General features: G+C 40.3%; 1 protein-coding gene and 1 long non-coding RNA gene across 21 annotated transcripts in view; one reads left to right on the top strand and one right to left on the bottom strand.

Annotated features, from left to right (window-relative positions):
- The window catches only part of Sorcs1 (sortilin related VPS10 domain containing receptor 1), a 513,824-nt gene that overhangs the window by 25,244 nt on the left and 463,039 nt on the right, over positions 1 to 25,541 (bottom strand). For all 4 annotated transcript variants that reach the window (XM_027407047.2, XM_035441778.1, XM_027407045.2 and 1 more), the window contains exons 19-23: positions 22,219 to 22,405; positions 16,012 to 16,145; positions 14,709 to 14,832; positions 8,912 to 9,024; positions 5,244 to 5,375 (exon numbers count right to left, since the gene is read on the bottom strand). In XM_027407047.2, the coding sequence (XP_027262848.1) occupies positions 5,244 to 5,375; positions 8,912 to 9,024; positions 14,709 to 14,832; positions 16,012 to 16,145; positions 22,219 to 22,405 (690 nt within the window). The remainder of the gene's footprint in view (positions 1 to 5,243; positions 5,376 to 8,911; positions 9,025 to 14,708; positions 14,833 to 16,011; positions 16,146 to 22,218; positions 22,406 to 25,541) is intronic.
- The window catches only part of LOC103158813, a 71,321-nt gene that overhangs the window by 2,471 nt on the left and 43,309 nt on the right, over positions 1 to 25,541 (top strand). For 5 of the 17 annotated variants that reach the window (XR_004768946.1, XR_004768954.1, XR_004768951.1 and 2 more), the window contains 6 exons: positions 8,836 to 9,038; positions 12,581 to 12,737; positions 14,724 to 15,012; positions 16,115 to 17,885; positions 20,534 to 20,782; positions 21,336 to 21,433. This is a non-coding gene — a long non-coding RNA (uncharacterized LOC103158813). Of the gene's footprint in view, positions 1 to 8,835; positions 9,039 to 12,577; positions 12,738 to 14,723; positions 15,013 to 16,114; positions 17,886 to 20,533; positions 20,783 to 21,335; positions 21,434 to 25,541 lie in introns of all 17 variants that reach the window. The other 12 variants (XR_004768955.1, XR_004768953.1, XR_004768958.1 and 9 more) reach the window with 11 other exon arrangements.

Raw genomic sequence — 25,541 nt, 5'->3', positions numbered from 1 at the left:
GAGAGCTAGCCAATGAGAAGCCTTAGACATTGGTCAAACAGTTTATAATTAATATAAGCCTCTGTTTGTTTATTTGGAACTAAATGGCTGCAGAGCTGAGCAGGACAGTAACTTCCATCTACACAAAATGTTGAATTGCTTTCCTTATCTCATTCAAAAGTTTGTATTTTCTTGATCTTCATCCAGAATTTATTCATATTCTCTTTGAGTTCATTGGCCATGTTTATAATTGTTATTTTGAACTTATTACCTTGTGCATAATCTAAGTTACTTTCCACAGTATGTGCTACTGTGGGAATAATATTCTACTGTGAAGGACACATATTGTCTTGGTGTTTAGTGATGTTTTCGCTTTCATTTTGAAACCTGGGCTTCTGGGGCTAGAATGTTGGTAGTGTCTTTTGATATGGACATATGTCTTACCTTTCTTGAGGGGGCATTTGGACCTCTGTTTGCTGGTACTCCAACTTGTTAGGTTTTGCTCAACTAGACGATTCTTTCAGTTTGATCTTAGGGCCGCATCGTGTTAATGTGCAAACGGATTCTTTTAAGTGTTCTAGTTCAGCTATGGCTAGGGATAGCTCCTGAGCATAGGAATAAACCGTCCTCCTGCCCAAGAGCTAATAAGTTCTCATTGCAGATCCTCAGACATCTAAGACATCTATGGATAGCACACACAGTGCTGAATGGCATTCTAGAGCAGATTCTGAGTTGATAGCACAGATATGTGGTGCTCTTATACACATTTTTTGAAATTCCCACATAGCAAATCATTTTTTAAAACTCTTTGGGAAATGGATCAGTGACAAGGCATCCCAAATCCAAAGTAGTAACAACTCTTCATAAAGTCGGTCTGAGCAATATAAACCTGGCTGAACACAAATAGAGCAAATACTCTGGTGCCATCTTTAGAGAGAATAGAGGCTGGGTTACTTTGAAGAATAGAGGCTGGGGTTACTTTGAAGAAGGCCCAGTTGATGAAGCCTGGACCTGCAGTCCCTTCAACTAGTAATTGAGAAAGTTCTTGTTTTTAACAGAAGAAGGTTTCTCCTGACTCATTCAACACAACTATATGACTGAAAGGCCTTGGATCCAAATTCTAAATTCCAGTTGAGGCTTCTTCACCTAGTTCCATTCTTTCTTTGGATGGTTCATTGCTTGCTTTAAGTTTTCCCATGCTTTAGCTACATGCCTTTCCTTTACCTGTATTGGCTACAGTTTTCCTCCTGTTTTAATGACCTTCTCATACTAACTCAATATCATACTAACTTTAGAACCCAAAATCCTCATGTTTCAAATTCAGGACTGACAGTGAATAGCGTAACTGCACAAAATGATCTGTTTGATGACTACATTTAATTGAAAACATTAAGCTTATTAAATGTCACTGATAGATTAATCTATTTTCACAGATGTCTTTCCTTTTGCTCCCCTCAAAATTTGAAATATCCATCTGTAAGGAGAAACAGATTAAGCAGAATATGTATTATTTGTGTTTGCTATTTTTCCACTGTCCATTTTTTTAAATACCTTTAATTTTACTTTTTGAGATTATAATACAATTATAATATTTCTCCTTTTACTTCCTGCCTGTAAACCCTCTTATAAAACTCTCTTAGCTCTCTTCTGAATTTATGGTTTCTTCTTGCATTGAGATATATGTAAGTTTATGTATATACATATATGTTCCTAAATATGACCTGCTCAGTCTGTATATTGTCATTTATATGTATGATTTCAGGGCTGAGTGTTTGATTTTGGATAACCAATTGGTGTGTTCTTCCCATAATGTCATTTACAGAGCTAGAAAGACCACAAGCATAAGCCTTATCTGTCTCCAGCAAGCAATCATAATCTCCTCAGAGCATGGTGGTCTCTCCTCCATGCATGAGAGGCTGATCTACACCTGTCCCCCCAGAGGATTCTGAGAGAAGCAAGCGATGTAGGGCCCAGAGGGCAGAGCTTCTTCCAGACTTGAGCAGCTGGTCTTAGCAGCAGGATATGCTCTTCTTGATGAGGCCACTGAGGGCAAGAGAGCCTTTTCACACTCTCTGGAGATCTGAAAGCAAAACTGGTGGAGCTCTCCCAGGTAGAGGGCACTTGATTAACCCACTGGCAGCATCCTGACAAAGGGGTCACATGCTTCTCACTGTGAAGAATTCTCAATTTATTTCACAGGCAAGATAGTTCCATTCAACCAGCATTTCTGTTCCCTGGGGAGTGCTCTCAGAAATGGCTCAGGGAAGAGAGCCAGGGACATTTCTCTGTGTTTTTTCTCTCCCACTCCTTAGGAACCAGTAGGCAAAATACATACTCTTACCCTACTGGGCATTCATACAACTTCTTTAGGAGGGGACCAGAGCATGAAGGGAGCGGCTAAGATCAGCAGCATTCCTGAAGTCAGCTCTCAAAGAATGGCCTTGTTTTTTTTCTTATATCTTTTGTATTTGTTATAAAAATGTCTGCATATTTTATTGCAGTGTCACCATTTCCAATGTTCCTTCTCCTTCACATGTTTTTTTTCCTATAAAGAACCTTGTAGCCGGGTGTTGGTGGTGCACACTTTTAATCCCAGCACTCGGGAGGCAGAGGCTGGTGGATCTCTGTGAGTTTGAGGCCAGCCTGGTCTCCAGAGCGAGTGCCAGGATAGGCTCCAAAGCTACACAGAGAAACCCTGTCTCGAAAAACTCAAAAAAAAAAGTAAAAGAAAAGGAAAGGAAAGAAAAGAAAGAACCTTGCCATCTGCTTTCACATTTATTAATAGGACAGACTACTCTTAACACCTGAAATTTTAGCAGCAGTACTCTATCTAGGGAGTGGGGGAGAACAGGACAACTGAGACAGGGGAGGAATAGAGTTGGGCAAGAAAGGAGATGCAGGTTTAGAGAGAGGTCTGGCACAGGGAAAATGTTAGGGGATCCACAGTGATGACCCCATCTAAGAATCTAGGCAGTGAGATTGATGACTACCTTGGTTGCCATTCCTAGAGTTTTCACCCAGTAGCTGATGGAAGCAGAAACAAGCACCCTCAGCTAAACAATTAGCCATGCTCCTGGAATCCAGTTGTGGAGATGGAGGAGGGTGAGCAAAGGAGCCAAGACTGTGCTGGAGAAACCTTCAGAAACAGTTGACCTGACCTAGTGAGAGCACAGATACTGTAGCTGTAAAGCTGGAGAACCAGCATTGGACCTAACCAAGCCCTCTGAATGTGGGTGCCAGCTAGGAAGCAGTCTATGGGACCTCTAATAGTGGAGCCAGTGTTTATCCCTAGAGCACAAATGGACTTTGGGAGCCCATTCCCTATGGAGGGATACTACTGCAGCCCAGATACAGGAAGGAGGGCCTGGGCCATTCCTCAAATGATGTGATGGACTTTGATGATCCCCAAGGAGGGCCTCACTATCCCTGGTGAGTAGGTGGGAGTGGGTTGGGGGGTTGCTAGGGAGCACAGGAGTATGGGAGGGTGAGGGAATGGGGGGATGGATATGTAAATAAGAGTGCTTCTAAAATAAATTTTTAAAAATCTTAAAAATATAAAAATTAAATTTAAAAATGGATTATGAGATGCCTGTCCACTTGACCTACACTTGACCTGTGATAACTGCAAATCTGGGGCTCCTGGTGGTGATATTGTAGGAAAGATACAGTGTTTGAGTGGGCTCACCATCAAGCTAAATAGAAGATGGGCTTTTACAGCCATCCTTGCTTTCCTAGGTACAAGTTCTATTCTTACAGAAGCTTCTATGAGGTCCTAAGAACAGGAGAAGGAGAGAGGAGAAAGAATGTAGATGGATAACAGTCTGGATAAGTTCTGAATTTATCCATGCCTGAACTGTATCTCTAGACTGATGGGAGATATCCTTCTGAATGCTGGGAATATATGTTTCTCTTATTGGTTGATGAATAAAGCTGTTTTGGCTAATTGGTAGGCAAGATTTAGCCAGGCAGGAAATCCAAACAGGGATAGAAAAAGGTGGAGTCAAAGAGATGTCATGTAACTACTGGGAAGGTAGGACACCTGGGCATTCTCCAGTAAGGCCATGTGGAGATACACAAACTAATAGTTATTGACCAATAATTAACAAAGAGCTAGCCAGTAAAAAGCCTAAACCAATGGCCAAACAATTATAAATAGATATTAAGCTCAGAGTGGTTATTTCATAATGGCTGTAAGGTCCAGATTGGGTGGAGAGAAACCAGTCCAGTGGGACTGATACTGGACAGAGAAAATTGCCACACTGGACTTTTAAATTAAATGAGTTTCAAAGCTCACTACTACTGCTCCCTTAGTTATGTGACTGAGAAAAGCATCAACAGACCTTACCACAAATGAAAACTACAGGTTACCAGTGGGCAGCCTGTTTTGTGGATATGTCTCAACACATATGTGGGCATTATAAGGTAATTTCATCATTGAATTTTTCAGTTAGGATAATAATATTCACATAACTAACTCATTAATTTGTCATGGGTTTTAAGTGACTACAATCCTGGGCAGGCAAAAACATAATCAATTTCCTTAATCAGTGTTTTCACTTCTAGCTTGGTATCTTCCTTTTCACTGAAATTATAGAAGTACCCGTTTCACTATAAAACCTCATAACTAATACTAGCCACTTTGTCACCATTCTTCCATTTTCTTGCTGTCCTTGTTTGATTCTCCACTTTGTGAAAGTCAGTTCATTAATCATTTTACATCCTCACTAGCAACATTCTTTCTTCCAGAAACATCCTTCAGTATCCCTGGCTATTTAATAATCTGAATAACTTACTTTCTTATTTCCACATTGTTTTCTATCATAAAACAACCATCAATATAATTATTGAACAGCTACTATATTGGCCAGGTGCTTTGTTACATATTTTCTCTAATCAACGAAAATACCTATGCGGTGCTGTGACTTTTGTTAAATTACTAACATTAATTTGTTGTCTTTGATTTCTCCATCTCTGATAGATCCATGAATATCAGTGGCAAAACTACAGAACTGGCTTAGGTCTCTCTTAGGTAATCTCTGCACCAAAATGTAGACCTCCCTAAATGTGTTCCAAATTCTAAGTGGCATGGCCTTCAAAAGAGTCACCTGCTCTCATTAAACCATCTCTCATTAAACCATCCCTAACGCTAATATCAAGGTTAATGGGAGAGTCCATCGGTCTTCTAAGAGCTATATTGGTGGCTAGCCAGATTGTGGGTGGGAGATACTAAAGGGAGAAGTTGGAATGTCTTCTAGGCAACTCACCTGCTCCAGGTCCTCTGGCGACCTTTTGTTTTCTCTGGTTGCATCCTGATAGGGCAAAACAAAGAGCTCAGCAGCTGTGGGTAAGCCAGGTAACACTGCTACCAGGATGTGCTGGCTGGGAATCCCTGTGGCCTGTGGAAGAGACAAAGAGACCAGGTGAATCCCATGGAGGATGACGACAAAGAAGCAAGTGTTAGACACCAATAAAGGCAGAAGCCATAGTGAAATGTGAAGAGTGGAGACTCAGGAGCAGAGCCTTGGCTACTGCGGGCAGCAGGGGATAGAATGAGCATCATTGGGTCATCAGTTAGGTTCAGAGCCAGAAAGTTTGATTCAGACTCAATCCAAGATTCATCACAGTGTCTGCTTTGTCAGTTCGTTGTGCCTGAACTTCTATTTCCTTAAGTAGAAAAGTTATAAGAGTAACAGCTGGCTTGCTAACTTATGACTCTGAATACATGAAGAACTTCTGGTGGATTCAAATGCTAAAGGGGTAGTAAAATGATCAGCTTACATTGCATACCTTGATGAAATTAAAATGTCACACTGAAGATCACTATAAACAATTAATACATACTCATATAAATTGAAGATGCAATATTCAAATAGCATTCAAAAGCTTCTTCCTTGATTAATCATTTGTGCTTATACTAATAACCTAGGGTTCACCTTGAACCCATTCCCAAGATGGTTGTAGAATAAACTTTTCCCCTCATGACCACTGAAAATACTATGCGTTTATTTCACTAGGATTTTAATACTCATATTAAAAATAACTTCTCAATATAACTCCCATATCTTCATTCCACATTTCTGTGATCCAAAGTAGGCTTTTTCCCCAGTTATATTATTTTGGGATCATCATCCATTCACCTCTGACATAGGCTGTCCTCTTTTTCTCTGGTTACATGTGAGAATTTAACCTGTCGTCCTCTGAATGAATGATCATCTCATTCCTTCTTGTAGATAGCCATCTATTGTTGATATCTCAAGTCAGCTGTTTAGTTTACAACATTTACTCCCACTATAGCCCAATTCCAGTCATATTCTCCTGTCTAAAGTGCTTAAAACCAATCTCATTGCTGCTGAATCAAGCATATGCTCAAGGAGTTGTACAAAGTGGCTCCACTATTCCTGTTCAAACCAATTACCAACAACTCACACAAGCTTTTATTGCTGTAGCCAATTCTGAACAATTTCTCCACATTTTAGTTTTTCTCTCAAGTGTATTTGTTTACACTGACAGTGCTTCTTAGAATGCATTTTTAAAATCTATTTTGCTTATATGTTTCTACACATCTCTCATAAGTCATTAAAAAGGCTACATATTTTAGTCCATTTTGTCATGGTTTCCAACTGCAGTGATTGTTTCTTAAATGCATTTTCAAACTTAGCAATAAATCCAATATATTAGTAGCTTTTGATTTGCTGAGTAATTTATCAATGTTATATGCAGCTTCTCATGATAAGCCCCTGAACCATTTTCACCTTTCAGGTGAAAATACATTACAAGTTGTGGTCGTCAGGAAGCTGATTCAATGGCCCTAGTATGCTGAAGAAACTTCCCTTCATTTCCTATGAGGATGAAGGAAATAAAGCAGGTATAGGCAGGAGGAGCTTGGCTGCCATGGGGACCCAATGGGAGCTTTAAGAGGTCTCATAAAGAGATATACTGGCTCTTCAAGTGTGTCTTAAATTGAGTGAAAAATGACTCTGTAGACTTGCATTTATTTGGAATGACTTACTCCGAGGATTATTAGAACAAGGCAGCCCACAGTACCATGCGAGCTAAGACAAGTCTCCCTGAATAGGGATCTAGGTATCCAGGACCCAGCCCCAGCGCAGACAGAAACTGCAACATGGTCAGGCAGTGGTTCAAAATCATCTGGGAAAGGTTTGGTAATACTGTAAGCTTTGATCTAGCTGTGAAGCATATAAATATAATCTGTCTTCTGATTCCTTTATCCTGATGCCACAGTATAATTCTGATTACATCTGATGCCATACTGTTGTATGTTCCTACTAAGTTTCAAACTCTGAGATTAAGTTAAAAGCATCCTCATTATATGAAAAAAATTATCTACTGACTGAAAGTCACTCAAAGATTCCTGTATGCTGTGTCCCTATCAAAAGCCAATTTGGTGAAGAACCAAACATTAAGCGATTTTATGTAGAGCTCTGTCACATAGCAACCGAATAAACTGTGAATAAGATGACTCAAGTTGTCCTTTTTGTTGGAGGAGCACACTTAATGAGATCCCTTAGGACTTAATGAAGTGGCCAAGTATAATTACTGATCTCAAAATGGGGTGAAATAAGAGCTGGGACAAGAGAACAGATCAGTTGCCTCTTGGGAAAACTGAAAAGCGTTAATTATTCCTTGTCTCTAGATCACTCCCACCCTGTCTTGAGAGATGCTGAACTAACATAGTCATTCTGCATCCAGTTGGCTATTATTATATACAGCAGACTGGAATATTAATGATTAATTGTAGGCCACTAGGAAGCTTGTAAGGTATGAGATGTTCACAATTTATGATCCCTAGAAATTGGGCAAGTTAATTTATCCTGCTGCTAAGGCATTCCTTCACTGGTATTAGAACCTAGTTCTTTGGGACCCCAAGTTGTATTGAAGACCAGAGGATGTACTCAGTCTCATTGACTGAACAACTATTGGATTTGGGGTGGGACTTTCTTTCGGGAGACAGCCATTATTGAACTAGCTGGACCATGGCCTATAAACTACGCTACCAAATGTCCTTTGAATATATTCATTCTTTCTATTCTGTTTATCTAGCAAATGTTAACTGATCTAAACATATTGTGGGGAAATTTCTGATTTCCCATGTTTGACACTACATTGATCAACCCATGAGCAGATGTCTCACTCTTTGAGCCACTGATGAAAACAAAGCAGATAGGGGAAGAGGTGTTTAAGAAAGATGTCTTCTCCAGTCTTCAGCAACCTGTGCCCATGGAGGAACAATCCACATCACCTCCCTACTCTTCCAGAAAGCTTAGGGGGATTAGAGGCTGTGTTACATTGTAAGGTCCCAGACATGAAAAGTAGGTCATTTAATTCAATTTTCTAGTTTTGTCGCCTATCATTCATGAGAGTCTGGGGGAGTAATCTCAGTGGCTTTTTCTACAAAACAAGGATACTAATCAGCTTCTCTTGGGAAGGAAAAGAAATGTCTTTAAAAGAATTCAGACACTGAAATATGGGTAGGCATCCTGTACCATGTGCTCTTGGAGCTGTGTGCTGACATGTGGATCTGGAGCTGGGCTTCTCTTATTAATTTCATTTACCCTTGAAGACACTTAGGCAGGGTTCTCCTTGGTTATGCACAGTAATTGACTTTTCATTTACTAATGAAAAATTTACCAAATCCCAAACTCAGCTGCATAACTGTCACAGATGTAGATGGTCTTCTTGAAGAAGAATTAGCTTCATAGGGGCCAAGGGCCATGTGTTTCTGAGGGTTGGACTTACCCAATAATGAAGACAGGCATGCATATATGAATCACAAATATTAAGATATGAATTTGATATTTCCTTTGGGCTCCAGCTCTGTCTTCTTTCTTTGCAAAGGTTCTGTTCTCCATGAAGTCATTCAAAGGCAGGGAAGGACTATGTCTGATGTAGAGAAGGTAATGCTTGTACTCACTTCCACCAGAGACTTTTTGATGACTCGGCTGATGTCCCTCCTCCATTCTGGGATGTCAGGGTTGTAGTCATCCAAGTTTGGAGAAAACGCCAAGCGAAGAGAACGGAATTCCTCTGTGGATATAACAGTAAGTCCATCACTACAATTTAAATTACTCCACAAAGCAGTCAGAACACTGTTTTTCATACAAAATCTTTCATACTCTTCATATTGACCCTTCTAGAAGGCAAAGTCACTATCCTGTACCTGTGATTTCTCCAACTCTTCCTTTGCTAAACTGAAGCCATGGACTCTGACCCATACCTAGCTCTGTAGCCTTTTACCATTATCCTAGCTCTAGGCTTTGAAATCCTGGACATTAAATGGTCCAAGGGCCCTGGACACATGGCAATGTTAAGACGCCAGAATGCATGCAGTACCCTGTTCCCATAACAGGAATGCCCATTCATTCCTGTACCTACCTACAAGTACATTCTATAACAATTTAAAGAGTTTTTTGAATGAACATTCTTCCTCATCATTGATGTTTTAATTTCATTTTTAAATTATAGTACTGTATTAAGCATATGCTTTTATTTTATGAAGGTATAGCAATTAGGATCTTATATACTTATATTTATTAATGTAATTATTCTATTGTTAGGGTGTTCTTCTCATAAGTTCCATAGGCTGGTATTTCATGTTGTTCATAACATTGGGGACATTTTAGTTTCCTCTGTAGTCCCTGAGTTATCATGATCCTCCAGGAAGTGGGATGGTCTTTCAAGTAACAGTGATGTTACCAGAGGAATTTTCTGGGATAAAATGAGGAGGGGCTCAAAGGAGGCATGGAGAACACTTAGACCAAGGCATGCAGGACAGGAGTCAACTGGCAAAGGAAGCCCTGTGTTCCAAGAAAGGGTAAGCTTTAGTATTCTGTGACACTGTGTCATTAGTTGGCATATGTCCCCAGAAAGTAAAGACCCCAGTCTGGTGTGAGCTTCAGAATATAGTGTCAAGGTGTATTTTTTAGGTCTCAGCACCCCTTACTCATAGTATTTGGCTCATTTAACACGCAGAACACAGTACTCTGATTGACTATTTACTCCATGTTGCACTTAGAATAAATGCATTTCCTTACCATAATCTTTTTCATCCTACATGACATTGTGTAGCCTGCCTCTGCTATCTCATATCCACAGGGCTTCCCTGCCTACGTACATTACACTCCTGAGCTCCATCCCTCCCATTGCTTCTCCATCATGCCATCCACTTTCCATAGTGGATGTTTCTCCTTGCCACACATTACAGCATTCCTGGTTCTTTCCCTCCACCCCTCATTAGAGAGGCTGCTCTGATCACCAAACACAGAGCATCCCACTCTCCACTGACTCTGTCATCTGATATTTCTTCTTTATATGCACTGGTATACACCACAGACACAGACACAGTCTCTCTCTCTCTCTCTCTCTCTCTCTCTCTCTCTCTCTCTCTCTCTCTCTCCCTCTCTCTCTCTCCCCTCACACACACAGTGAGGAGAGGCTCTGTATTCTTGACCTTGGAACTGTACCTTCTAAAGACCAGGCATGGGCTTTGTGGATGTGTATTCAATGTACAAAGGATTCCATTTCCATGAAGGTTTTGTTATTATGCATTTACTTATTTGACAATCAATTCTTGTTTCAATCATGTCCTTGTGCTTCAGTGGGGGCTAAGTGACATCGGTGATGCCAATTATACATCTTGGAAGCATAAAAGCCCACTTGTGCATTTTCTAACAATGGTAATGAGCTATCAAACACATGCTTTGAAAACTCTTAAATAATAAAATGTGTATTTATGACAGTGGCTTTGTTCCAAAGATATGTTTTTCAAAGTGTGACTATTTTGTGAGTCACTGGTCACCCTTGTGAACATCACTAATTCATTTCTGGTGGAGAACAATTACAAGAATATAAATTCTTGGTGTGATAAATGACAGCATTAAAGAGTCACCCAGTGAGTTCTGACTTTACTCTGAAGGCAGAGGTTTATGTCATTCTCACTTTGTCCTTACCTCTCATCACAGGGCAGTGATTTCACTTATAAGGGAATGTGTCTAGCCTGGTGAAAGGACACAAATGCTGCAGCTTCTTCATTATCACTTAGCATGAAGTGACATTAGAATGGCTTAGAAATGTTCTTCCTAAGTATTCAAATACAAGAAGGAGGGCTGGAAAAAATGAAATGCCAATTAAGTGGCATTTTTTGAAGTTATTGAAGTAGATGAATTCACTTGATACACTAACCATTTGTAAAGGCAGACCTGTGCCCTGGTGTATGTGAGGGCAAACAATACATGCTAGAGTACCTTCCTTTCAGTCTGTTTGTGGGCCTTGGGTAGACCAGCCTTCCTCCATCATGCCTCAATAGTTTGCCTCCTGCTGATTGACATGATGGTCTTTGCTTTCCTGCTGTTTTGCTAAGTTCTGTGCAGGTATCTTCTGGGTGTAGTTGCTGGACACTTTTCTTGGGATATTCAATCTAGAAAACTTGCAGCTGTAGATTCTGTCTCTGTCACTTTAAGAGGTAAATCATGAATAACTTAGAAATGTGTTTCCCTAGGACCATGGGGAAATATTTCTTTGAAACATGGCCATAACCAAAAAAAAAGGCAGAGCTGTCCACTTTCTGCCTCTGTAGGAAAGTGGACACTAAATTCCCTAGGTGACAGTAGTTGCTTTAGGTGGCTGAACCACACTAAGGCCTACACATACTCCATAAGCTTCTCCAACACACTTCTGCCAGTTAGCCCCAGGATTAAAAACCCACTCTTCCTTTTTCTGCCGAGTTCAAAACTGTCTTTTTAACTCCAGTCAGTAAAATGTTTATTTAAGAAGTCACAATGCATTAAAAGTTTCAAATCACTGGGCAGAGGCTATCCTTCTGTGATAACACTTGTCTCACAGGTATTACACTCTAGGTTCAGTCCTATCACTGCCCTAACAGACAAACAATCAAAAAATAAACAAAACATTTCAGGCTATGTATGTGACTCCCTGGATAACTTGTCTGATGGAGAGGGAATGAAGGATAGGAAGAATGGGCCATCTGCTCTACTAATGCTTTTAGTGAAAAGATAGATGATCCACCACTGTATGTAGATGATAGATGATAGATAGATAGGTGATAGATAGATAGATTATAGATAGATAAATAATAGATAGATAGATGATAGACAGATAGATAGATGATAGCTAAAAAATGATATATAGAGAGATGGATGAACCACCACTGTTTTGTAGATAGATGACAGATAGATGGATGGATAGATGATTGCACACTTCTAATTTTAGAAGATGCCTTTAAAGAGACTGAGAGTGGGGCCAATGCATAACAAGAGGAAGCTGGTATGGAAATGACCCTTCTGAACACAGCATTCTTAGGCTGTGTTTGTTCATTGTACTTGTGCCATGCTTTCTCATTTGTGACGCAGGGATAATTATAGAATTTTTCCTTCATGTCTGTTCACAGGATTTAATAAGGCAGTTCATATATCTCAAGTGCTTGGGACAGATGCTGGTTATTAGAACAGGCTTCATCAGCATTAGCCCGTGTCACTGACACCATTGTTACTAATGGAACTGTTGCAAAGTAGCAGAATGATTTTAAGGCAGCAGTTTCCCATGTCTTTCCATAATTTCCAAGCAGTAAATGACAGCTTGCATAAGAACAACACAGAGAACTTCCAAATTTAAGGATCTCTGGGAGATTCTACTAAGGAGATCATCCACACACCTGAGCAAGGAGACCACTTGTGACATTCAGGAGGGAGAGGGATCCATCTAGGAGGGCAAGAGCATCCATGGTAAGGCTATGAGTCAAGTTATTTAGGGTCTTGTGGTTTGAATGTGAAATGACCTAAACATGATCACTTTTTTGGACACTTGGTCCTCAACAGGTAGCACTGTTTGTACAAGTTATGAAAACTTTAGACCACTGGTTTTTCAACCTTCCAAATGCAGCAACTGTTTACTACAGTCCCTCATGTTGTAGTCACCCCCCAACCATGAAGTTATTTTTGTTACTACTTTCATAACTGTCATTTTGCTACTGTTGTGGATCATAACGCAAACATCTGTGTTCTACAACAGTCTTAGAAGACCCCTGTGAACAGGTCATTCGATGTGAGCCGCCGTTAGAGAACCACTGCTTTAGAAGGCAGAACCTCACTGGAGGAAATAGGCCGCTGTCTGTGGGGTTTGAGGATTTTATAGTCTGACCTTATGTCCGGTGCTCTCTGCCCTGCCTCCTGAATATGGATGTGATAACATCAGGCAGCTTCTCCACCTGCTGCCATTTCTTACCTGCCACAGTGGGCTCTAGCCCTCTGGAAAAGTGAACCAGAATATTTCCATGGTATTTTGGCACAGAAAACGAAAAGAACCTAATACACAGGGCTTAGATGGGTTGGGGTTGTAGCCTAATTCCAACCATGACCAATGGGGGAAACTTACAAATAGCACAACCTCTTCCCTTATGCGAGGGTTTCTGCAAAGTTGCAATGCTTCCCCAACACATAGAAAGGAAAATGGTAAGGAAGCTGAACCAACATCTCTCCCCACCATACATGGTCATGTTGTAGCCCTTGGGGGTTGGGAATCCGTCTTGTGAGGGTTATTTCCTTTTGCTGTCTAAACTGATCAGATCTCTCTGAAGTGCAGGGAGAGGCAAAACCATAAGATCCAACACCGAGCCAGCTGTTTCTAGAACAATATCCTTAGGCCTTTTCATCTTCAGACATGTTCAAAGTTGCTTACAAATTGCTCTCTGGTTTTGAAGGTCAAGATGGCACAACAAGGAATTGAAAGAAAGAGCTGTATGCCCTAAGGGCAATCTAGAGCTACATTATATTATGGGAATCAATTGTTCTGCAACTGAGTTAAATTGATATTTGAAAAAAAATAAAAATTTTCTCTCCCACATTCCATTTCTTCTTCCCACCTTCACATTCTTCTTCTTCTCCAGCAAGTATATTCTTCCTCTAATTTTAAAATCTTATTTTAAAACTTTTAATTTCCCATGATACTTTTGTACTACTTTCATATTAATAACAAAAACGTACATCTTAACTGTATGCTGGTAACACTTAGTTCATATCCATCTGATTAGTGTTTTATATGGAGAAAATATCACCAAAGTGGGATCAATCTGTAAAAACTATTTTTAATCTCTCATTTTGAATCAAATAACCCTACCTGTTCATTTCAGTAAATTTCACCTCATCTAATACTTAGAATATATTAGTTTCCCCAGCTGACCACAAAACTGTACTGTATGGCTATTTCTCCAACTGCTATCCAGTCCGTGCCTGGCCTCTGATGGCTGTAACGTTTCTATTGATTTTATTCTAGTAGAGAGTTTGCTTTTGTTGGTGGTGTCACAAGGTTTTCTTTTTGTTGTTTCAAGTACAGATTTGTGGCAGAAGTTTGAAAATATTAGATACTGGAAAGATTTTTTTAAACAAAATCTCTCTTAATTAGTCATTTCCTAATAAGTGGTTTCAGCTACTCAAATACAAGGGGTGAATCCAAATTATAATGAGTTAGTCTTACTCATGATGAGGTCCAGTCTATCCTACCCAAATGGATGGAGCATGATTCTCCCTGCATGCACCAGAAACCTGCAGCATACATGACCACTGTTCAGCTAGTGAATGGCATTTTCTAAGACCATCCTAGCTCTTTCTCAAGAACTGCCATCTCGAATCCAGGGAAGTCTTTAGCATCATAGGACCAATCACATCTGACTAAGAGCATCAGTACGGATGAGCACTCACCATACACTGCGATAGTCTTTGTGTCTTGCAGGATGGCATTCCCAGCTGAGACCTGTACTGTGATGGTATTCATTCCTTCGGAAGTAAACTTGAATGATATGCTTCCCTCCAAGGTGATCAAGGGCTAAAATAAACAAGGACATAGAATGAAGGGAAAGTCAAAATTATACTTGAAGCCGCCTCTGCCCCTACGTGTTACCACATGTCCCATGTGCTGAATGGAGAGAGGTTCATCCAGGTCCTTCAATCTACAACTGTCTATGCTTCCCCATCAGCTGAAGTCCAGGTGAAGGCTAATGTAGAGGTAACCATAAGTGATTCTGCATCTCTCCAAGAAATTAACACCTGTCTCATGGTATCATCCTGAGTCAGGACTGGGGAAATCACTATGTCTGATAGGCCTTGCCTATTGGCAGGATACATATGTCTCTGCTTGCATCATCTCCTACTGAGCAGAAATTTTAATACAATGAACCACTTGGCTAAATGAAGACCAGAAGGCTCAAATGCATCAATAAAGAGTGAGAATTTCTCAGCTTTCTGGTATTCATCTTTAGGATAAACTATTTATAACACATTATGTTGGAATGCAGCAGTCTCAGCCATAGAAGTGAGTTTAAATTAGAAAGGGGTGGCTGTATGATATCATCCTATTAACAGCACTATCACCAATTTCCTGGAAGTTGTTGTAATGAAAACAAGCACTAATTGGATAGTGGTTTAAGAATTCTAAAGAAAAAATGTTCTGGAAGACTGATGTTAAAATACAGAGAATCATGTCCTAGAAGAAGAAAAAAAATAGTAGTCTGCTGACATCCCTTGACTGATTCCTCACAAATATGCCATTTCTTTCTTTCTTGACCAGTTTTAAAATCAAGATTCACAATATGGAAAGCACTAGAACCCTGTCTAAGAGGTCTCATCTGCAGTATGTTGAAAATTTGGTTTGATTTTTTTAAGGTGGGGAAAACAAACAGAATAACTTTGTTTAGTTCTTTTTTTCTACTAATAATTTTCAGATAAATATTAACCCCATCCTGACATCTCAGCTAAGAGTTACATCATGGAAAGTTTCTCTAGAGAAAACAGGGGAAGAATAAAGTAGAGATAAAGGGAAGGGAGCTAGAGAGATGGAGGTGGAGGATGGGAAGAACCTGATGAGGTTTTTGAGCACAGAGGGCCTGCTGTCCTTGAAGCTCAGGCTACACTCGGATTCAAAAACATCAGCTATCTTATTCTGTTTGGCTCCAGCAAGCACAAGCCTCACTTCTGTCATTGGTCATCACTTGGAATGTCAACTCACCTCTGTATTGTTTCCGTACCACCACACGTAAGTGAGAGTGCCCACTTGACTGGGCCAAAGCACTGCAGTTGCATTGACCTCTTTGTTCTTTGTTGTGACAAAGGGAAGAGACAGGTGCACATGTTCCAGTGGACCTGAGACACAGAGAAAGAAGGGCCATAAAGAGGGCAGAGCGTCTTCAGCTCCCCCTTCTCTGCTCTGAGAGGATACACATTCAGCCTGGAAGCCTCCAAACATTGCAGCTAAATTCTCCAAGTGGAGTGCTTGATACTTTCACTACTCGGAGAAAAGTTCATGCTATGAGCAACCACATATTACAACTCAATTTACTGATTGATCTACTGGGTCCACGTTATGTATATGGACAAGACTAAAGTTAAGTAACTCATGAAGTTTAAACATCAACATCTAAAATATAAGATTTCACAGGGAGACCCGGATTCTTCCCACAAGGCTCTATTCTCAGAGATAAACAAGATCCAGGGTCTCTGGAAGAGCTGTTGTGGGTGAGGACACACAAAGTCACAAACTCCTCTTTAAGGATTTTTCTTGAAGTTCAAGGTGTTAAAGAATGGGAATGTATCAATGTGGTTCTGTCTACACCTGAGACAAAAGCTATCTGCTTAGACTAGCATGCATCACATTGGTATTTGGGGTTGAGGTAGGCTTGCCTAGAACTAAGCTGCATACAAGTGGAAAGTGAATTCCACGTAAACAGGCTTCAGGCATCAGACAATACACTTTACTCTGCTGTTCACTTATCATACAGCTCTTGGGCTTCCTTAACCGCAGAGTTTTCTCCCAGCATGCCATGCCTTGGTCTTCCAAGAAACTTTTGTTTACAGAGCTTTCTTGGATGCTGGTGACCCTCATACCAAGCAGACCTCCCTCTTTGATACTCTGAGTCACCTACTCTGAGCCCAAAGAATCAGAAGACAAGGAGCTGGTGAGGCCGCTCAATGAGTAATGTTGCTTGTTATGCCAACCTAGTGCCTGAGTTGGGTTCTCTGGAACCTATATAAAGGTGGGAAGGGGAAGACACCACAAAGCTGTCCTCTGACCTCCATACATATGCTGTGATGTGCACATTCCCAGCTCACCTTGCATGATCACTCACGGACACACAGTCACATACACACACACACACACACACACACACACACACACACACACACACTCACAGAGAGAGAGAGAGAGAGAGAGAGAGAGAGAGAGAGAGAACAAGTCAACTCAAAAGGAAAATAAGAAGTAGGTATATCTTCTAGAAATCCCAGGTTCATCCAATAGGAATTCATTTTCTCTATGCCATCGATGGGGATTCAGTTTTGTTCTTGTTTTTCTTTTCCAGTCAAAGCATGAGGTGTCATTGTGACAATGAGGAGGTAGAATAACTACTGAACTGTGTGACCAACAACTCATTCAATAGATTTGAGGGCCACTGGGCACTTAATGTGGTTTTGAGTGCTGGGAACAACTGGCACTTGGTGGAGCTTGGATGGTTTTGAAAGAAGAAAAAAGCAGTGAACACCCAAGGCAGAGTTAGGAAGGAGGGAGCTGCTGTTAACTGTGTTCAAGGAGAGCTGCTCAGAGATGGCATCAGGCAGCAATGGATAAAGAGAAAAACTGTACCAAGAATCTATTTGGAATGTTCGAGGATGAGAATTGAGTCAGTGGGAACACCCTGAGAAGGCCTGTCTGTCATGCTAGATGGAGAAAAGAAAACCCAATAGGAGAGTGAAAAGATGGTGCACGAGCATGCAGCCAAGGACATCCAAGAGGTGATGAGGACCCAATGCACGCTGAATTTGTAGGCCCTGAAGTACATGCGCATGTGTTTTGCAGCTTTACTTGTGTGTGGGCGCGCTTGGATACAGGTATGAAATTCATATCACAATTTTCTGTGGCATCTTGCATTTGTTTCCTTTTTAGTGTCATAAAACACCTGGTTCTTGTCACCCATGAACCTAAATTTTAAGAATGTGCCATGAACAGAAAGGGAACTTCTCCCTCTGAGGATCTCAGACTATGTGCTGAACAAGCAGGCAGCCCATTCAGAGTTTTTATCACACAGGTATTTGTGATACAGAAAACTGACAGCAGGTGGCGCTGCATCATTTCATATTATTGAAAAACTAAAGATGTTCTTGAGTGAAATGGATTTTCCTTCTTTTGATTAGACTTGCTAGTGTGTGTGTAAGAGCTGATGTCTGTGAGAATGAACAGTGTGGCTGTGTGTGTTTAATGGCTGCTGTGGCCTACCTCTTAGACTTGTGTTCTAAAGATATGCGAGTTAAATCTTGCATATGTATCATACCGCTATTTGTTTCAAAAACATAAAAAAATGAAAATTCCACTAGAGGTAAGCACTATTCAAACTATAAGGAGGGTATTTTAAAGCAGAGCTCCTTAGACTTCAGTGTACACAGGAACTGTGCATATATTTTTGAAGGCTGTTATTAGTGTTGTGTCTCCAAATATCATTCACTATATCTAAGCTAGAACCCAGATCACTAAATTTGTATCATTAATTCTGGGGCAGGTGACCTACCAAACTATACTTCATATGATTCTACTCTGCCATTTCCGGACCAACATAACCATGCTGTCAATAGTTTCAATTCTAGCGGCACCCAGTTCATTTCTTGTTCCTGTCATTTACTTTAAATTCTCTAGATTTGCAGACACCCATTCCCCCTTACCCCTGAGAGATGACCATAATGAGGCAGTTTTCTGAGCCCAAAGCCTCACGCCCTCTGAATTTTCCGCCCCATCCAGCTGAAGGCCTGAAAGTCTGCACTGGGTGTCTCATTAGTTTGCAGAGTAGCAGAGCACAGTGAATATTATCCCCAAGGAGTTTCCAACTGTCAGGCTTCAATAGATTACCCTGGCATCCTGCAAGAGCGGCACGCTCACCCCTGGATACACTACAGTGGGAGCATCAGCTCCATTTGTTTCTGATGACCTTTGCAAACACACATTGAAAACCCTTTGATTTGGAATCGCATTGCCTTTCTGTTCTGGAGTGGAGAGAATGTGTATTCAAGCGAGCACTGTGATTCCTGGGAGAGCCTGGGGAGGAAGGGGAAGCAGGAGAGGAGCAGAGGAGAAGTGTGACAGCACATTAAGTACAAATGCATCTGCTACTCTGTGGTGAGGGAAAAAATCAAATCTTAGTAAGTGGCAGAATGCCATATATCTTGCTTGGTAGAAACTCCGGGTGCAAAATGTGCATCTTTTGACAGAAGAAAGCATTTAGGCTTAGAGAGAGTGACTCACCCAACCAGGGATCTGTTCTTACTCACTGTGAAGGCTACACTGATTGTCAACTTGACAGGATCTACAATCCTCCATGGGACAAAACTACCTAAATTCCATAAGGTACCAGAACCCATCAACTAAAATAACAACGAGTGTCAAGCAATGCTCAAAAATTCTAATTGATGAGGGAGCTTCTGAATTGAGATAACACAGGTAGAAAGACCCAACTTGAGTGTGGGAAGCACTATTCCATGGGCTCAGGTCCTGGACCACAAAAAAAAAGAAAAGAAAAGAAAAGAAAAAAAGAAAAGAAAAGAAAAGAAAAAGGCCAAGCACAAGTTTCATTGCACTCTGCTTCCTGACCACAGATGCAACTTGAGCAGCAGCTGTCTCATATTCTTGTCAATAGTGCACTGCACCTTCCATAGTGATCTAAAATATGTTTATGTCATTTCATCACAATACTGAACTAGGGAACTAATATAACCACAATGTGATTACCCAGTACCTTTGTGTTTATTATCCAGGCAAAATATTTTATCCAATAACTACTCCAGTAAAATGAGAAAATGCATTTACACAAAATTCTCTTTTCTTTTAAAAATAAAGGCTTCTGAAACTCAGAGAACTACCTGCCGCTCTGCCTTCTGTCCTGGGATTAAAGGCATGAACATCCACACCTGACAATGTTTGCATCCTTTCTTTATTGTACATATGGATGCTGTGGGCATCCATGTTTTGTGTGATATACATTTCCAGTTTTCTTGAGTATGGTGATCATTTTAATTGTCAGCTTGACACAGTCTAGAATTTACTGTGAAGGGAGTCTTGGTTTAATCATATTAGCCTTTGTGCATGCCTGAGAGAGTTCTGAGTCACACTGATGAAAGCCTGTCCACTGTGGAAGCACCATCCCATGGGTTTGGATCCAGGACTGTGTAAGAACAGAAAACACAGAACAGAGGAAACCAAAAAGCAAAAGAAAGCCAAGCTGAGTAAAGACACGTGTGCACTCATTCCTGTCTTCTCTTTACTGTGGATGTGACTCACTGCTTCAACACCCTCCCCAATTTCCTTTCAGTGAGGAACTCTAACCTAGTATTGTAAGCCAAATACACCCTTCCTTCTTTAAAGTTGTTTCTGTCTGGGTATCTTATCACAGCAACAGAAATAGAACTAGTATAGGATGTACTCTCAAAAAAAAGCAAAGGCTTTAGCAATCCTTAATTTCTTGGCTAGAGGTGAAGACTATATTCCTTTTCAGGGCTTGGTAAACCTTGGGTCCTGAGGAGAGGTAGTAACACGATGAATGATGAATGAAGAAGCATCTCCAAGGTATAAGAAGGTTGAGTCACAAGACTAGATGGGAGATCCTTGGAAATTGTGGACAAGAAACTGTAACTGACAGTCAGGACGGAAGATGAATGTGAAATTTGTTAGACACGGAATGCAGTTGCAATTCCTAGGGATGATACCCCTCCAGCAAAAAATCACAGCCTCACTATGAGAAGTGGTAAGATTTTATATATATATAAATTTATATAATATATATAAATATATAAATAAAATATAATTATATATATACAATCTTAACATATAATATATATATATATATATATATTATATATATACACACTGTACTTCACTGGCAAATTGTTTTGTTACTGATATTGTTTGTGGTACAGTTTTGAAAAATTTAAGATTATTCCAAGCCTGTCATCATTTTTCTTCCCATAAGCATAGTAGGTAGAAGATATTGTGTCTTAGCCTGTACTGGAAGCTTAAGGTCCTATAGGCAGTAGAAGAGATAGGAGTTGATGTAACATGGCATGAACTCCCATTGTGTCAGGAAATATGTGAAAGGAGAGGATTGCTTATGGGGGCTACCCAGGCCGACTTCATCACTGTCACTCACTTTAGGGATCAGGAGTTGAGGCATGGACACCTGACTATAGAGCCTACAACCATGAGGACATGAGTCAGACTCTTTAAATAATTGACTTGAGCTCTGTGAGACTTAGGAAAGCATGGGTTCTAACCATACCTACCTCATGGATATTTTTCAGAACTGAGGTAATGCACATAATGAGTGGTGCATAGTGCAAAGCCTGACTGGAATACACATCAGGAGCTTAATCAACATAACCAAAAAGAGGAAGATTGGGTAAGCAAAGGGAGTCTGGTCCAACTCTGTTCAGAACCAGAGAAGGGAATGTGTCCTTTAAACACACCCACGCATGCAAAACATGCGCAGACAAGTCATCATCAGTCATACAGTCTGCTGGCCATCCCTAAAGAGGTTCACCCTTTCACTGGACCACTACAGAGAAATGTTCTTGTTGGGACATTCTCCATTCAGTTTCTTTCCTTGGGCCAGGTGCAGGGTAGAGGCATGAAGAAATTCCCATCCTTAACACGTTGGCCTTGAACTTGACATTTGAACAAGGCAATTTATACAAAAACAGCATATTCCACTTTAACATAAAGTATTTTTTGTAATAACAATGCAAGTCCTGGAACCATTGTGGGAAACCTCACATCTACAAATCCTTATGCCACCAGCTCACTCAATTTAATTTAGAAGTTATTATTTTACCTTGTGACTTACGACTTTAAATTCTTTATTGGGGCAGGAACTTAGGAGTCTCAAATCTGATTCCCAATATAGTGAATGTTTTACATTATATAATCTTTCTCTTTAGATCATCTTCTCCCAAATAAAAGGTCACTTACCGATCAAAACCCAGGAATCACATTTTTTTAAACGAGAGAATGACTAAGGGGATCATTCCTATTAATGTAGCTCTAATCTTATGGGAGAGAAATTCTTTACTGGCAGTGATTGAGCTGGCATCTGCATTAATTTCAAACATAGGGCAGTATACATTGGATTTTTAAAAGGGCACACTATTCAAGATATGTCATAAGTCAACAACAGTAATAACATACAAGTTACATGTAAGTACAGGACGGCGCTGTCAGACCCCAGACTGTTGTCCACCTGCACGGTCACTCGGAAAATGCCCACATTCTGATAGACATGCTTGATTCCGTCTTCCATGGAGCTGAGGTTGACATAAGACACTGCAATGCCATCCCCAAAGTCCACCTGGATGAGTGTCCGCTGCACATCACCCTGCAAAAAAAAAAAAAAAAAATGGGCAGTGCTAAATGGAGAAGAGTTAGTGCTTGCCTGTTCTTGCCTTGGATGCTGAGGCTCACTTGCCTTCCTCCTGTGGTTGAGAGCATCTGCCTGCTATAATAGCATCTCTGTAACAATGAAATAGTATGCTTACAATACTCTCCAAGGCAAAGGGGCACCAACAATCAAATTCTCAAGGCTTAAAAATAATAGTTGTTTCATTACCAATTTCAGTTAACCAAAATATTGTTAGTTGGAAGGTTTTATTAATGGTCTTATCTGGTATGGTTAAAGATCACTTTCTAGGTCTTCAAGGACCATGAAATATCTTCTCTATTTCTAGTTCCTTTGCTAAGTTGGGGAACGAATGAAAAATAACTTTCCTGACACCTGATAAGACATGACACTTAGAATTACTTGTCATAATGATAATTATTCCTTTTTGCTTGCTTGCTTGTTTTTATTGAAAATACACTCTTATCTTGAGGCATTGCTCTATCAAAGCATTTCTGTAGAACATTAGCCTGGAGAGGAGAGTAGACAATGTTCATCATCCTAATAGATGAACGTGAAGTCTCGAAAGGCCTCATTGTATACTGAAGGTTACCTCAGCCAGGAAGCTATAGTTGTGAGATCACAAACCATTGTCTCAGGATTTCCTAATCATTTTTGTAGATGAGAGTTAGCCCTGTGGCTAAAGCAGGTCTCACTCAGCCTTGAATCATAGTCACCATTAACAAGTTATATGACTTCATACAAATCATTCAGCTTTTCTCTGTGTTAGTTAGTTTTCTCTGTGTTAGTTAGTTAGTTAGTTAGTTAGTAACTCTCTGTGTTAGGCTACAAAATGAGCCTAACAACACTTTTGTATCTTAACTCAATGGGTTGCTATAAAAGCCACATAAATAGTGGTGTATAAAGTGCTATGCAAATAAATAACTGCTGACTTAATATGAAAATGAGGCTGTAAAAGGCATACAACATCCCTCAAAATCTTACTTTGATCTATTGTTCTAAGTTTCTCCTGTATCATCAGGAGATGATGTCTGCATTTACAAAGTCCTATGAAAAGAAAGGGCCTTTGGAATGACAGTTTAGAATTTCTAGGAACAATGTCGTTTAGATTCAACTGGCAAGATCAAGCTTCCTTCCTTAAACACCTTCTTTTTTTTTGATAGCCTTCAACAGTTTCAGGAAAACAACAAAACTGAAACCTTTGAACTAGAAATGTATTTTCAATTAAGTAAGGTTTATGTGGTATCATATCTTTTGAAAAGGCCAACATTAAAACGCTGACATTTAAAGGATTAATACACAGAAAAAGGTAAAGCAGTTCAAACCCTATGAGTATATGTGACCTACAGCTTCAGTCTTCTCCCAGTAGTGCAGGGTGTCATGCACAGTGGCCAATGTTCAGGCAGAGGGAGCGGAGCTTTGAGTAACATCACAGATTGAAATCTTTCTCTGGGAGAAACAAAACAAAACAAAACAAAAAAACAAAAAACACAAAACAAAACAAGAACAAAGAATCCTCTACTTAAGCTACTACACAGCATCCACAGGCTGCCACACTGTCCTTGAATTCCCTTTTCTAACAAATTTAAATGTCAGCAATCTTGCTAATGTGTTGTCATGTGGACAACTCAAGGGTACTCATGAATCTTCCTTCTATTCCTGATACATTTCTACTTCCAGGTTTTCTCAGGTTTCAGAGTCATTGAGAAGTCAACCACAGGTGTGGGGAAGGGGGAGGAATCGGAATTTAAAACAAGTGTCTGAGGTAAACATTAGAGGTAGATACAGTTGTTTGTCCTTAAGATGAGCAATAGAAATTCCACTGGAGACAGAGGGACAAGTATGAGTCAGGATTACAGAGTAGGAATCAAGCAGGGTCCATGTTTGTAAGACAACATGGGGAGATTGAATCTTCAGGCAACTCTGCTTTAGCCTCTCCTAAGAGGGCGTAGTCACCACCGGTCTAGTATTGCTCACTTCATGTAAACATGGGCACTTAAATAATCTTCTCCCAAGTGACAGAAGAGATGGCTCTAGGCTCACAGGATGCATGAAGACCCGAGTTTGCATCCCTAGCATGTAAAAATCAGGTACTACAGCATATATCCCAAAACACAGCACTGGAGGCTGGGGGACAATGCGATCTCAGAGCTTGTGGACAACCCTGCTTTGTCATTGACAATAAGGCCCAGTCTCAAATAGTAGGGTAGAAAGCTATAGAGGGTGATACCTTCCATTTCTGTACACACACACACACACACACACACACACACACACACACACACACACAATACTCCCATACTGTGCTCTGTTTATCTACTTGTCATGATGACTTTGGACATTCTTAATTCTCTGCTCATAATAATGTTCTCCCTGTATATGAAAGGACTCACTCAATGTCCACACCAGTGCATTAGTACTAAGGGTTGACATTCTATTACTGAGAATTCTGAAGGCAATGGCATGGCATATCCCAGTTAAACAACAAGTCTCCAGGACCCTGGCTGTAGTGGAAGGTCTTTGTGCCTGAATTCTGCATGAGGAGATAAGAACGACAATGTGCCACACCTTACTGTTAAAGACAATCGATAAAATCACCACAGACACAGTTTTGCCTATTCGGTGGAAAGAAGTGGACCCTAAGCTTTGGCCTTCAGGACCTCTCAACACAGTGGCTAACACCATGATCACTAATCACTTTGGGACTCATCAGCTACCATCCTTTAGTTTGCCTAGACTCTAATTACCACATGAGGCAGGGATGACAACATTCTTTGGAGAGAGATAGCAGGCTAAGTCTTAGATAATGCTCTGCCTGGACAAGCTGGCATATTCATTCGTTCATTCATCAAATCAACTAAATATAGATATTTTAGAGTATCTGTCTCGTGTGAGATACTAAATGGGAAAATGCAGCTAAAGAAATAGCTGCAATGACTTTGCAAATATAGTTAGAGCTTTTAAAACTTCATGAACTACTATTAAGATAGATGCACATGATATAACCACACATAATACAATACTAATATAGGAATCATAAAGACTGCTACATGGTGTCATAAGTTTTGTGCCATGGGGAGAGATGGAAAGTTTCTCTGATGGGAACTTCTAGGAA

The sequence above is a fragment of the Cricetulus griseus genome, chromosome 3 (assembly GCF_003668045.3).
Source record: "Cricetulus griseus strain 17A/GY chromosome 3, alternate assembly CriGri-PICRH-1.0, whole genome shotgun sequence".
NCBI classification, from domain to species: Eukaryota; Metazoa; Chordata; class Mammalia; order Rodentia; family Cricetidae; genus Cricetulus; species Cricetulus griseus.
This window is presented reverse-complemented; position numbering and strand designations above follow the sequence as displayed.